The sequence below is a fragment of the Macadamia integrifolia genome, chromosome 3 (genome assembly GCF_013358625.1).
Source record: "Macadamia integrifolia cultivar HAES 741 chromosome 3, SCU_Mint_v3, whole genome shotgun sequence".
NCBI classification, from domain to species: Eukaryota; Viridiplantae; Streptophyta; class Magnoliopsida; order Proteales; family Proteaceae; genus Macadamia; species Macadamia integrifolia.
In genome coordinates this window covers 1,362,896-1,375,296 of record NC_056559.1, presented here as the reverse complement: position 1 = coordinate 1,375,296, position 12,401 = coordinate 1,362,896, and the positions used below count along the sequence as shown (strand labels likewise).

The following is a 12,401-nucleotide window of genomic DNA, read 5'->3' as shown; positions in this document are numbered from 1 at the left end:
AAAAAAAAAGTTAATATTTGCCTTCAGATATAAGAATAATAGGTTATGGTTGAGGAAAGTTGAGGTAGGAAAAACAAAAGAGTTTGGATCTGCCACATATACATTCACTAAGACGTGCATGTGAGGAACCAACACCTGTCACACTTATCACCATTACAAGGGTGAAGATGAGAAGTATATATGAAAGCAAAAGGGACAAGTTGGATCCTCACACATATGTCAAGTGAATATACATGCATCTGTTCCAAATTCAAAAGAAAAAGGTGGTGGTGAAAGAGATTGTGCTACTTACCAAAAAAACAAAAAAAAAAAAGAGATTGTGCTAATCTAGGGTTGCAGATTTAGAAGTTACATGTTGCATCACAAGGGAAGATTGTTGGATAAGAAGGTCATTATCCCAAGCAAATCAAATTATTTTAAACATAACCAAATTCATTAAAACTTTTACTTGTGCATGAGTGCATGCTTTTGTATAACTCTCGAAGATTTTAATGTTGTGTTTGATATGCATTAATCAAATACAATAATACATTCTAAAAATTCATACCAAAATGCAACATTAGTTTTTTTTCACCCATGCCATGATCACAAGCATCTATACTCACTATTTTATCTAATGTATATTGTCATCTCACCTCCTCAATCTCAACGTTTTAAGTCCTGAGCACCCCACTCCTTAAAGATCTCAACTTTAAATCGTGATTGAAGAGAATGAACTATAAAAAAATTATCTTGATAGCATTTGAAATCATCAGTGGATATTCTGAAATTAAGGCTATGTTTGGTAGCCAAGAGAAGAAAAGAAAAAGGAATCTAGAAAAGAAAGAAAAATAAAAGAGAAGAAAATGAATGAAATGGTGAGAAAAAAAAATATGTGTTTGATTACCGAAGATAAGAAAATAAAAGAAAATAAAAATAATAGTTTTTATATTTTCTCATGTTTTCTTATGTTTTTTGTAAGAATTTTTTCTTTTGGAACAAAAGAAAACTTCTCTTGAAAATTTTTAAATTCAAAAACCAAATATTCTCTTGAATAAGGACATACCAACCACAAAGAAATTTTTAAACCAAGAAAAAGTACAGAAAAAAGTACATTTTTCTTTTCATTTCTTTTTTCTTTTGGCTACCAAACATAACCTAAGACTACGTCTAGTATAATTTTATGAAAGGTAGTTCAAGAATGCGCATATCAAACACAACCTAAGATTATGTTTATTATGAATTCTTAGAATAGATTATGAGTTTATAATATATTCTGAAATCTTTTTTTTTTTTTTTTTAATTCAGAGTTTACAGGAGAATATGCAATCCAAACACTTCCTAAGGTTGTTGACGGTCGTTATTAATCGGCGAAACAAATGAAGCTATATGGACCGTGGATAAACGTTTTCACTGGTGGGCCTTAACAAATGTTTATTACATTAATCATGTCATGCCACGTGTTTTCTTACACTTTGATTAGCCTATCAAAGGGAATCACCGGCTAACGAACGAAGAGTGGTGCGTAAAATGCACCCCGGACACGTTAGCTTTCTCTATATCTCTTGAGTACCAAGACTCCCACTAGAAGACACAAGAGTGAAGCGCTCTCTCTCTTAACGCTGTTCTCCCCCCTCCTCTCTCTCTCTCTCTCTCTCTCTCTATATATAAACTCGGGACACTTTCCTTGTCCGATGGGTTAAAAGAAAACATAATCGCTCCTCTTTGGGGTTTCACTTCTCTTTCTTGGATAATCGTTACGAACGGATGTCTCTGCAACAATCTGTCCCTCAATTTATCCTTCTTTGGTATGATGGTGCTACTTTTCTGATTATATTGAAGAAATCGTCTCTGTAATCGCAAATATGATTACATTTTTCAGTGGTTTTTGGTACTGTTTATGCAATCGGAGCTTGTATTTGTGTTTCTTGATTTTTCTTCTTATTTGTTTATAATCTTTTGCAGTCTGTTGAAGTAGAAAAGTTGCGTTGAAATGGCAACCCTAAGATCGAGCCTGCCGTTGCGGTTGCGGCATCTCTTGACCGGGGAAGGAGCCGTCGGTCCCTCTCTCAAACTGGAGTCTGAACCTGTGAGTTTTGATTACCCTGACTTCTCTCATTATTCTTCTCTATCTGCACGCTAGGGTTTATCGGAGTAATTGAGTATTTTGTTGGAGTGTTTCTTGATTTTCTTAGGTTTCTAGTGTTTGGTTGGATTGGCGTTTATCTTTTCACCTCCCTTCTAGATTGTCGTGTGTCGAAATGTAATCGTGTTTTGGATGGCCAGTTAGTGGACATTTGTAGAACTAGTGACTAGTGTCTGATTGAACTCAACTGCTACCATTATCTTTAGCAGTGGTTTTCTGGGGACGTGCTTTAGTTTATTATCTCCAAGTTTTACTTCGTTCTCAGACCTAAAGACATGTATTAGTCTCTATTAGATTTTTTTTATTTATTATTTTAACAATTGAACTGCATGCCTTTAATGGTGCAGTTTTTTATGTACACACTCTTTTAGAGGTGATTACTATATGGGTTCAGGCTAGTTTGCTAAATCTCATTGACCGTAGCAAAGTGCTCTAGTCTGGACTTAATAACTCATAGCTTACAGAGAATCAATTGGCCTTTGCTATCATTTTTAATGCTTTAAAGACGGTCCGATCAATAAAATTCTAATATGAAATTCTTAAGATGCTTTGTCTAGTGTTTTGGGAGTGTTGCGTAGAATATAAGAAATTGGATTGTGCCATGCCCATTAAATCAAAATGATGTTTGGATTTTTCTTGGAGTTGTCAATCAGAGAAGGAAGACTCCCTTCAAATTTTAAGATAGGGGTCTGCCCAAGTTCTGTTGTGAGGAGTCATAGAAGTTGGAATGACTCCCAGACAGGACCCAGTTGCATTAATTAAACTTCACAATGTTGCTGCTTTTTTGGTGTCCATGTGTTAGAATTATTATTAGTGCATAATTCATAGTTGTATACTTGTGGTTGTACCTTCTCATGCGAATATCAAATGTCTGAGCAATGGAATATGAAATATTTTATCCACACAAAAGAAGTGTTGAATCTAGGATCTATAGAGAGTTTGCAATATGCTTCTTCTTGTTAGATACAGAAGCATATTGTGGCTATAAGATGTGGAGTTAAGATGAGGTGTTTAACACATAGTTGTCATGGTGTCTAAGCGACCCAAGGCATTGGAAGCCTTGACGCAAGGTGACACCAAGGAGATTAAATTGTCTGGATGCCTTGACAACTAGGGTTTAGACATTTTGGAGGATACAAAATAGCTTTCACATTTTCATTCGATGTAGTAATGTTGGAGATTTGCTTTTGCATTAAGTTATAGGTCATATGAGGATGAATGGCGAAAGTACATTGAACAGATTTTATTATTTTCATATTATAGGTGTGTTATCCTTATGTTTAATAAATATTATTAGGGTTGTCTCAGCACATAATTCTGAGTCCCCCTTGGTTTGAAATTTCAGCGAAAATATTTCTTTTTCGCAAGAAATCAAATGAAATTACTATCTCAGTTTCGCAAGAAATCGAATGAAATTACTATCGAAATTTAACGAAATTTCACCAAAGTATTTCGGTTTTGGCAGAAGTCGAAATCTGAAATTTGAAGCTTGGTTGAAAGACAGTATTATAGTTCTAATTACTTTTTTGGGTATTGCAGCCTCCTAAAGTCAAAGCATTTATTGACAAGGTGATCAAGAGTCCATTGAATGATATAGAAATACCCCTTTCAGGTTTTCGTTGGGAGTACAATAAGGTGATAAAATTTTACTACAATCATACTGTCTCCTGCAATTTCCTTTACCTTTTTTATTAGTTATTCATGCCTTTGCTGCTTGATTTCAGGGAAATTTCCACCATTGGAGACCGCTTTTTCTACATTTTGATACATATTTCAAGACGTACATTTCTTGTAGGAAAGATCTTCTCTTGTCAGATAACATTTCAGAGGATGCCAACTTCCCGAAGCAAGCTGTCTTACAAATTCTAAGAGTGATGCAAATAATATTGGAGAATTGCCATAATAAGAGTTCATTCGATGGCCTGGAGGTATGCATACTGTATAAATGGTCCGATCAGTAAATTAGAAACTACCGCCCAAATTAAAGCTACTGTCTTGCATGGAAGTTTGATGGTTGCTGTTTCATTTGACAGGGCTTTACTATTTTTTGTCTTCTAATATGCCTTTTGTCTTATTTTCTCGTCAGCATTTCAAGCTCCTATTGATGTCCACAGATCCTGAGATTCTCATTGCTACATTAGAAACCCTTGCTGCTTTAGTGAAAATTAATCCTTCCAAGCTACATGTGAGTGGGAAATTGATTGGATGTGGCGCAGTAAACAGTTGTCTGCTGTCTCTAGCACAGGGATGGGGGAGCAAAGAAGAAGGCTTGGGTTTGTTTTCATGTGTCATGGCTAATGAAAGAAACCCAGATGAAGGGCTGTCTTTGTTCCCCTCTGATGTAAAGAATGAATATGACAAGTCTCACTATCGGTTAGGTTCGACCCTTTATTTTGAATTTCATGGGGTCGATTCCCGGAATGTTGAGGGAAGTAGTTCCAGAACAATACCTTCCAACTTACATGTTGTACACATCCCAGACCTGCATCTTCGGACTGGGGATGATCTATCACTTCTGAAACATTGCATTGAGCAATATGATGTACCTCAAGATCATAGGTTCTCATTGCTGACGAGAATTAGATATGCTCGTGCCTTCTGCTCTCCAAAAACCTGCAGGCTGTACATCAGAATTTGCCTTCTCGCTTTCATTGTGCTTGTTCAGTCCAGTGATGCTCATGATGAACTTGTTTCTTTTTTCTCCAATGAGCCAGAATACACAAATGAGTTAATTAGGATTGTGCGTTCTGAAGAATCTATTCCTGGAAGCATTAGAACACTTGCAATGCTTGCACTTAGTGCACAATTGGCTGCATATTCATCATCTCATGAGCGAGCACGTGTGTTGAGTGGATCAAGCATCATTTCTGCTGGGGGGAACCGTATGATTCTGCTGAATGTGCTCCAGAAGGCAGTCTTGGCACTGAATGGTTCTAGTGATCCATCTTCTCTTTCATTTGTTGAAGCTCTTCTCCAGTTTTATCTGCTTCATGTGATATCTTCTTCAAGTTCTGGAAGTGCAATTAGGGGATCAGGAATGGTTCCAACGCTCTTACCTCTGCTACAGGATGTTAATTCAGCCCATATGCATCTTGTCTGCTTTGCCATAAAAACCCTGCAGAAACTCATGGATTACAGTAATGTGGCTGTTACACTATTCAAGGATCTTGGGGGAGTGGAAGTTTTGGCTCAGAGATTACAGACAGAAGTTCATAGAGTTATTGGTCTGGCTGGTGCAGATGACAATTCAATGGTCATTGGAGACCAATCAAGATACGATGATGATCAGTTATACTCCCAGAAGCGGCTCATCAAGGCTTTATTGAAGGCACTTGGGTCTGCCACCTATGCCCCTGCGAATTCTTCAAGGCCCCAGAACACCCATGATAATTCCTTACCTGCCTCTTTGTCATTGATATTTGGCAATGTAGAGAAGTTTGGTGGTGATATATATTTCTCTGCAGTGACTGTTATGAGTGAGATTATCCACAAAGACCCTACTTGTTTTTCATCTTTGCATGAATTGGGTCTTCCAGATGCATTTCTATCATCAGTGGTGGCTGGAATCCTCCCTTCTTCAAAAGCTATTTCATGTGTTCCCAGTGGTCTTGGTGCCATTTGTCTCAATGCTAAAGGCTTAGAGGCAGTTAAGGAAACCACAGCATTACGCTTCCTTGTAGACATTTTTACCTGTAGAAAGTACGTGGTGGCAATGAATGAAGGTGTTGTCCCTTTGGCCAATGGTGTGGAGGAGCTTCTGCGACATGTATCCTCATTGAGAAGCACTGGTGTAGATATAATCATTGAAATTATTGATAAACTAGCTTCCATGGGTGACGATGCATGCTTGGGGTCATCAGGGAAAGTGGATATTAGCACTGCGATGGAAACTGATTCCGAGGACAGAGAGCAGGAGGGGCGTGGTTGTATGGTTAGTGCTATGGATGTGGCAGCTGATGGCATCAGTAATGAGCGTCTTGTTCAACTTTGTATCTTTCATGTGATGGTACTGGTTCACAGATTAATGGAAAGTTCTGAAACTTCAAGGTTGTTTGTGGAAAAGAAGGGTATTGAAGCTTTAATGAAGCTCCTGTTGCGGCCTAGCATTGCACAATCATCTGAAGGGATGTCAGTTGCTTTGCATAGCACAATTGTATTTAAGGGTTTCAATCAGCATCACTCTGCTGTACTGGCATCCGCCTTTTGTTCTTCTTTAAGGGATCACTTGAAGAAAACTTTAGATGGATTCAGTTCAGTGACGGGTTCATTTTTGCTGGATCCGAGGATTACACCAGATAAAGGAATCTTTTCCTCACTTTTTGTTGTTGAGTTCCTTTTATTTCTTGCTGCCTCTAAAGATAACCGTTGGGTGACTGCATTGCTTACAGAATTTGGAAATGGTAGTAAGGATGTCTTGGAAGACATTGGGCGTATGCACCGGGAAGTTCTATGGCAGGTTGCTCTCCTTGAAAATGCTAAGTTGGATCTTGAGGATAAAGGTTCTGGTTCTAGTTCTAGTTCTAGTTCAGAGCCACCGAAATCCAACACGAACACTGGTGAAGCTGAAGAGCAAAGGTTCAACTCATTTAGGCAGTTTCTTGATCCATTGCTGAGACGAAGGATGTCAGGATGGAGTGTTGAATCTCAGTTTTTTGATCTTATAAGCCTGTACCGTGATCTTGGTCGTGCTGCTGGAGTTCAGCAGAGACTTCTTCTGGATGGTCCGTCAAACCCAAGGCTGGGATCCAGTCAGCAGTTGCATCGTTCTGGTTCTTCTGATGTTTCAGGGACTATAAGCTCAATGGAAGGCGATACCCAGAGAACCTACTATTCATCCTGCTGTGATATGATGAGGTCACTTGCTTTTCACATCAGCCATCTGTTTTTGGAGTTGGGGAAAGTCATGTTGCTTCCTTCACGTCGACGGGATGATTCTCTAAATGTGTCCCCAGCAGCAAAATCTGTGGTTTCTACTTTTGCCTCCGTTATATTGGACCATTTGAATTTTGGGGGGCATGCGGATCCTTCTGGTCCAGCAGCTTCTATATCATCAAAGTGTCGGTACCTTGGTAAGGTCGTCGAATTCATTGACAGCATTCTACTGGAGAGACCTGATTCCTGCAATCCTATATTACTGAATTGTTTTTATGGGCATGAAGTTGTTCAAACAGTCTTGACCACTTTTGAAGCTACCAGTCAATTGCTTTTTGCTGTTAATAGAGTGCCTGCATCTCCTATGGACACAGATGATGGGAGTTTGAAGCAAGGTGAGAAAGAAGAAACAGATTATTCATGGATATACGGCCCCTTGGCTAGCTATGGTACGCTGATGGACCACCTAGTGACCTCATCCTTTATTATCTCTCCTTTTACAAAACATATGCTTGCCCAGCCTCTGACAAATGGAAATGTTCCTTTTCCTCGGGATGCTGAGGCATTCGTAAAGGTTCTTCAGTCTATGGTACTGAAGGCGGTGCTTCCGATTTGGACTCATCCTCAATTTACTGAATGTAGTTTCGAGTTTATAACAACAATTATATCTATCATGCGGCATATCTATTCTGGAGTTGAAGTGAAAAATATAATTAACACTGGAGCCCGTATGGCAGGCCCTCCTCCAAATGAATCTACTATTTCTACGATTGTGGAGATGGGCTTTTCCAGGTCTAGGGCTGAAGAAGCTCTGAGGCAAGTGGGAACCAATAGTGTAGAGATGGCAATGGAGTGGCTATTTTCACATCCAGAGGAAGCCCCAGAAGATGATGAACTTGCTCGTGCTCTCGCTATGTCTCTAGGTAACTCTGGGACATCCCAGAAGGACGATGTTGATGGAAATGCAAGTAATGTGGCTCAGGAAGAAGAAATGGTTCAGCTTCCCCCTATTGATGATTTGTTAGCAACATGTACCAGGCTTTTGCAGATGAAGGAACCACTAGCTTTTCCAGTTCGGGACCTGCTTGTGATGTTATGCTCCCAACATGATGGTCAATACAGGTCAAAAGTTATTTCCTTCGTCATTGAACATGTTAAGCTTTGCAGTACAATTTTGGATAGTGGAAACAGTGCCATGCTGTCTGCTCTATTTCATGTTCTTGCATTGGTTCTTCATGAAGACACAGCTGCCCGAGAAGCCGCGTCTCAAAATGGGCTGGTTAAGATTGTTTCAGATTTGCTCGCTCAGTGGGATCTTTGCATGTTTGTTGGGCACAAAGTCCTAGTTCCAAAGTGGGTGACCACAGCTTTTCTTGCACTAGATAGACTGCTGCAGGTGGATCCAAAGCTAAATTCAGATATCTCAGAGCAGTTGAAAAAAGATGATGATGTTAGTAGCCTCGAGGCTGCTGTCACCATTGATGGGGATAAGCAGAACAATTTGCAAGCCACCTTGGGCTCACCTTTGCGATATATAGATGAGCATGATCAGAAGCGACTTATTGAGATTGCCTGTAGATGTATAAGGAATCGGCTACCTTCTGAGACTATGCATGTTGTCCTTCAGTTATGTGCTACGCTTACAAGAACTCATTCTGTTGCTGTTGCTTTTCTTGATGCTGGTGGTTTGCCATCTCTATTGTCTTTGCCAACAACTAGTCTGTTTTCTGGATTTGACAATGTTGCTGCTACTATAGTCCGTCATATTCTTGAAGATCCTCAGACTCTACAACAAGCAATGGAATCTGAGATCAGGCACAGCCTTGTGGCTGCCACAAATAGACACTCTAATGGAAGGCTTACTCCACGTAATTTCCTTATAAATTTGGCCTCTGTCATCTCTAGAGATCCAGTAGTTTTCATGCAAGCTGCTCAGTCCGTATGTCAAGTTGAAATGGTTGGTGAAAGGCCATATATTATACTGTTAAAAGATCGTGAAAAAGACAAGTCCAAGGAGAAAGAGAAGGAGAAGGCGTCAGAGAAAGACAAGCAGCAGCTTGCTGATGGGAAGACCTCTTTGGGTGATGCAAGCTTGATGACTCCTGTGAATGTACAAGGCAAACTGCTAGATTCAAGTTCCAAGAGTATCAGAGTCCATCGGAAATCTCCTCAAAGCTTTATAAGTGTAATTGAGCTTCTGTTACATTCGGTGATAACTTATGTTCCCACACAGAAAGATGATGGTGTGGTTGATGGACCGTCGATAGTGGACATGGACATTGATGATGCTGTGAATAAGAGCAAAGGGAAAGCCGTTGCAACTCTTTCTGAGGAGAATAAAACCAATAACCAGGAAGAATCTGCATCTCTTGCAAAGACTGTATTCTTTTTAAAGCTGTTGACTGAGATACTACTGACATATGCGTCATCTGTTCATATCCTTCTCCGAAGAGATGCTGAGGTCAGTAGCTATAGACTTCCTAACCAGAGGGGCATTAGTGGGAACTACCGTGGTGGAATATTTCATCATATCCTTCACCACTTCCTTCCATTCTCTGCCAATCATATGAAGGAAAAGAAAGTAGATGGTGATTGGAGGCAGAAACTGGCAACAAGGGCCAGTCAGTTTTTAGTTGCATCTTGTGTTCGCTCAAATGAGGCACGTAGAAGGGTTTTTACTGAGATAAGTAGTGTCTTCAATGACTTTGTCAATTCATCCAATGGTTCCAGGCCTCCTGATGTCAATAGTCATGCTTTTATTGATCTGCTCAATGATGTTCTAGCTGCTCGATCACCAACTGGTGCCTATATTTCAGCCGAAGCCTCGGCAACTTTTATAGATGTTGGATTGGTTCAGTCACTGACTCGTACACTTCAAGTTTTGGACCTAGATCATGCAGATTCTCCTAAAGTTGTTACTGCACTAGTCAAGGCTCTGGAGGCAGTTACAAAAGAACATGTCAATTCTGCCGATCCTAGTTCTGGAAAGGGTGAGAATGGTAATAAGCCTCCTGAACTGAACCAAACTGGAAGAGCCGATAATGGGGGCAACAGGTTCCAGTCTTTGGAAACTTCTTCCCAACCTGATCATAGTGAAGCAGTTGTTGACCAAATTGACCATTTTAGCACAGTTCAAGCCTCTGGCAGCTCAGAGTCACTTACAGATGATATGGAGCATGATCGGGACACAGATGGTGGTTTTGCTACTGGAGCTGAAGATCATTTTATGCATGACAATTCTGAGGAAGCTGGGGGTATTGAAAATGGAATAGATTCTGTGGGGATAAGATTTGATATCCCTCACAATGTGCAAGATAATATTGGTGATGAAGATGATGACGAAGAGATGTCTGGGGATGATGGAGATGAAGGTGATGAAGATGAAGATGAAGACGATGAGGAGCATAATGATTTGGAGGAGGATGAAGTTCAGCATATGTCGCATGGGGACACAGATCAGGATGATCATGAGATTGATGAAGATGAGTTTGATGAAGATGTGTTGGAGGAAGATGATGAAGATGATGAGGATGATGGAGTCATTCTGAGGCTGGAGGAGGGCATCAATGGAATAAATGTTTTTGATCACATTGAAGTTTTTGGCAGAGGAAATAGTTTTCCTAATGATACTCTCCATGTGATGCCTGTTGAAGTTTTTGGATCAAGGCGCCAAGGACGCACGACATCCATATACAATCTTCTAGGAAGATCTGCAGACCATGGTGCACCTTCTCAGCATCCCCTTCTGATGGAGCCTCCTCCTGCACTGCATCCAGATCCTCCAAGACAATCAGGTGAGTAGTCGATATCCTTTTCTTTTTTTTTATGTAAGTTGTATAATTGATTTCTAATATTTGAATAAGACTGATGCTCAGCTGTAAAATTTTCAGAGAGTTCAGCTGATACGGTGTTCTCTGATAGAAACTTGGACAACTCATCATCACGGTTAGACACTATTTTCCGGTCACTAAGGAATGGACGGCATGGACATCGTTTTAATATGTGGGCTGATGATAGCCAGCAGCGTGGTGGATCAAGCGCAACTGTAATACCACAGGGCCTGGAGGAGTTGCTTGTCTCCCAGTTGAGACGGCCAACACCTGAAAAACCTTCAGATCAGAACACAACTACAGCGGAACCTCCAGTTAAAGTGGAGGCAAGTCATTTGCAAGAATCTGAAATAGGGGTAAGGGCTGACACACCTGCAGAGACCATCGTGAACAATGGAAGTATTTCTGCTCCACTATCTGGTTCCACAGAAGTGGATGGCGGAGGAATTTCTGATGGTAGACAAGCAGAAAATGATTTTCATGGAAGGGAAGCATCAAGTCCATATACTCAAGCTGTTGACATGCAGTATGAGCGTACTGATGCAGTCGTACGGGATGTTGAAGCTGTGAGCCAAGAAAGCAGCGGAAGTGGTGCGACTCTGGGGGAAAGCCTTCGAAGCTTGGAGGTGGAAATTGGAAGTGCTGATGGCCATGATGATGGGGGAGAAAGGCAAAATTCTGCAGATAGACTGCCGTTGGGTGATCTCCAGGCGACTCGAATTAGAAGAGCAAATGTGTCAGTGGGAAATGCCAATCCAGTAAGCAGCCGAGATGCATCTCTTCAGAGTGTTGCTGAAGTTTCAGAAAATCCTGGCCAAGAAGCAGATCAGAGTGGTGCTGGTGATGAACAGCGGGTCAATCGGGAAGCTGAGTCTGGATCAATTGATCCTGCTTTCCTGGATGCACTTCCTGAGGATTTGCGTGCTGAGGTTCTTTCAGCTCAACAGGGTCAAGCAGCACGGCCTTCAAATGATCAACCTCAATCTGCTGGAGATATTGATCCTGAATTCCTTGCAGCTCTTCCCCCAGATATCCGTGCGGAAGTTCTAGCACAACAGCAAGCTCAGAGACTACAGCAATCCCAGGAATTGGAGGGGCAACCGGTTGAAATGGATGCTGTCTCAATAATTGCTACGTTCCCTTCAGATTTACGAGAAGAGGTTGCGTATCATTTATTTTGTTGTAGTCTATATAATTTATAAAGTTTGTTTCTCGGTACAATAGGTAACATATTTTGCATTGTCAGGTGCTGTTGACATCCTCGGATGCTATTCTGGCCAATTTAACACCGGCCCTTGTAGCAGAGGCAAACATGTTGCGTGAAAGGTTCGCACATCGGTACCATAGTCGTACTCTTTTTGGTGTATACCCTAGAAATCGGAGGGGTGAATCTTCCAGACGCAGTGAAGCTATTGGAGCCTCTCTGGACAGAGCTGGAGGGGGAATTGCTTCGCGTAGATCAATTGGAGGGAAATTGCTTGAAGCTGATGGTGCTCCTTTGGTGGATATGGAGGCTCTGAAAGCCATGATTCGGTTGCTTCGTGTGGTTCAAGTAATCAGATCCCCCCCCCCCC

General features: G+C 40.9%; 1 protein-coding gene across 2 annotated transcripts in view; it reads left to right on the top strand.

The window, feature by feature from the left end:
- The first annotated feature begins 1,610 nt into the window (after positions 1-1,610).
- LOC122073869 (E3 ubiquitin-protein ligase UPL2-like) overlaps positions 1,611-12,401 on the top strand; it is a 16,605-nt gene continuing 5,814 nt past the window's right edge. The window contains exons 1-7 of one of the 2 annotated variants that reach the window (XM_042638544.1): positions 1,611-1,787; positions 1,945-2,068; positions 3,665-3,760; positions 3,850-4,053; positions 4,212-10,791; positions 10,897-11,987; positions 12,074-12,379. In XM_042638544.1, the coding sequence (XP_042494478.1) occupies positions 1,973-2,068; positions 3,665-3,760; positions 3,850-4,053; positions 4,212-10,791; positions 10,897-11,987; positions 12,074-12,379 (8,373 nt within the window). In that variant the 5' untranslated portion in view covers positions 1,611-1,787; positions 1,945-1,972. Of the gene's footprint in view, positions 1,788-1,944; positions 2,069-3,664; positions 3,761-3,849; positions 4,054-4,211; positions 10,792-10,887; positions 11,988-12,073; positions 12,380-12,401 lie in introns of both variants that reach the window. The other variant, XM_042638543.1, reaches the window with a different exon arrangement.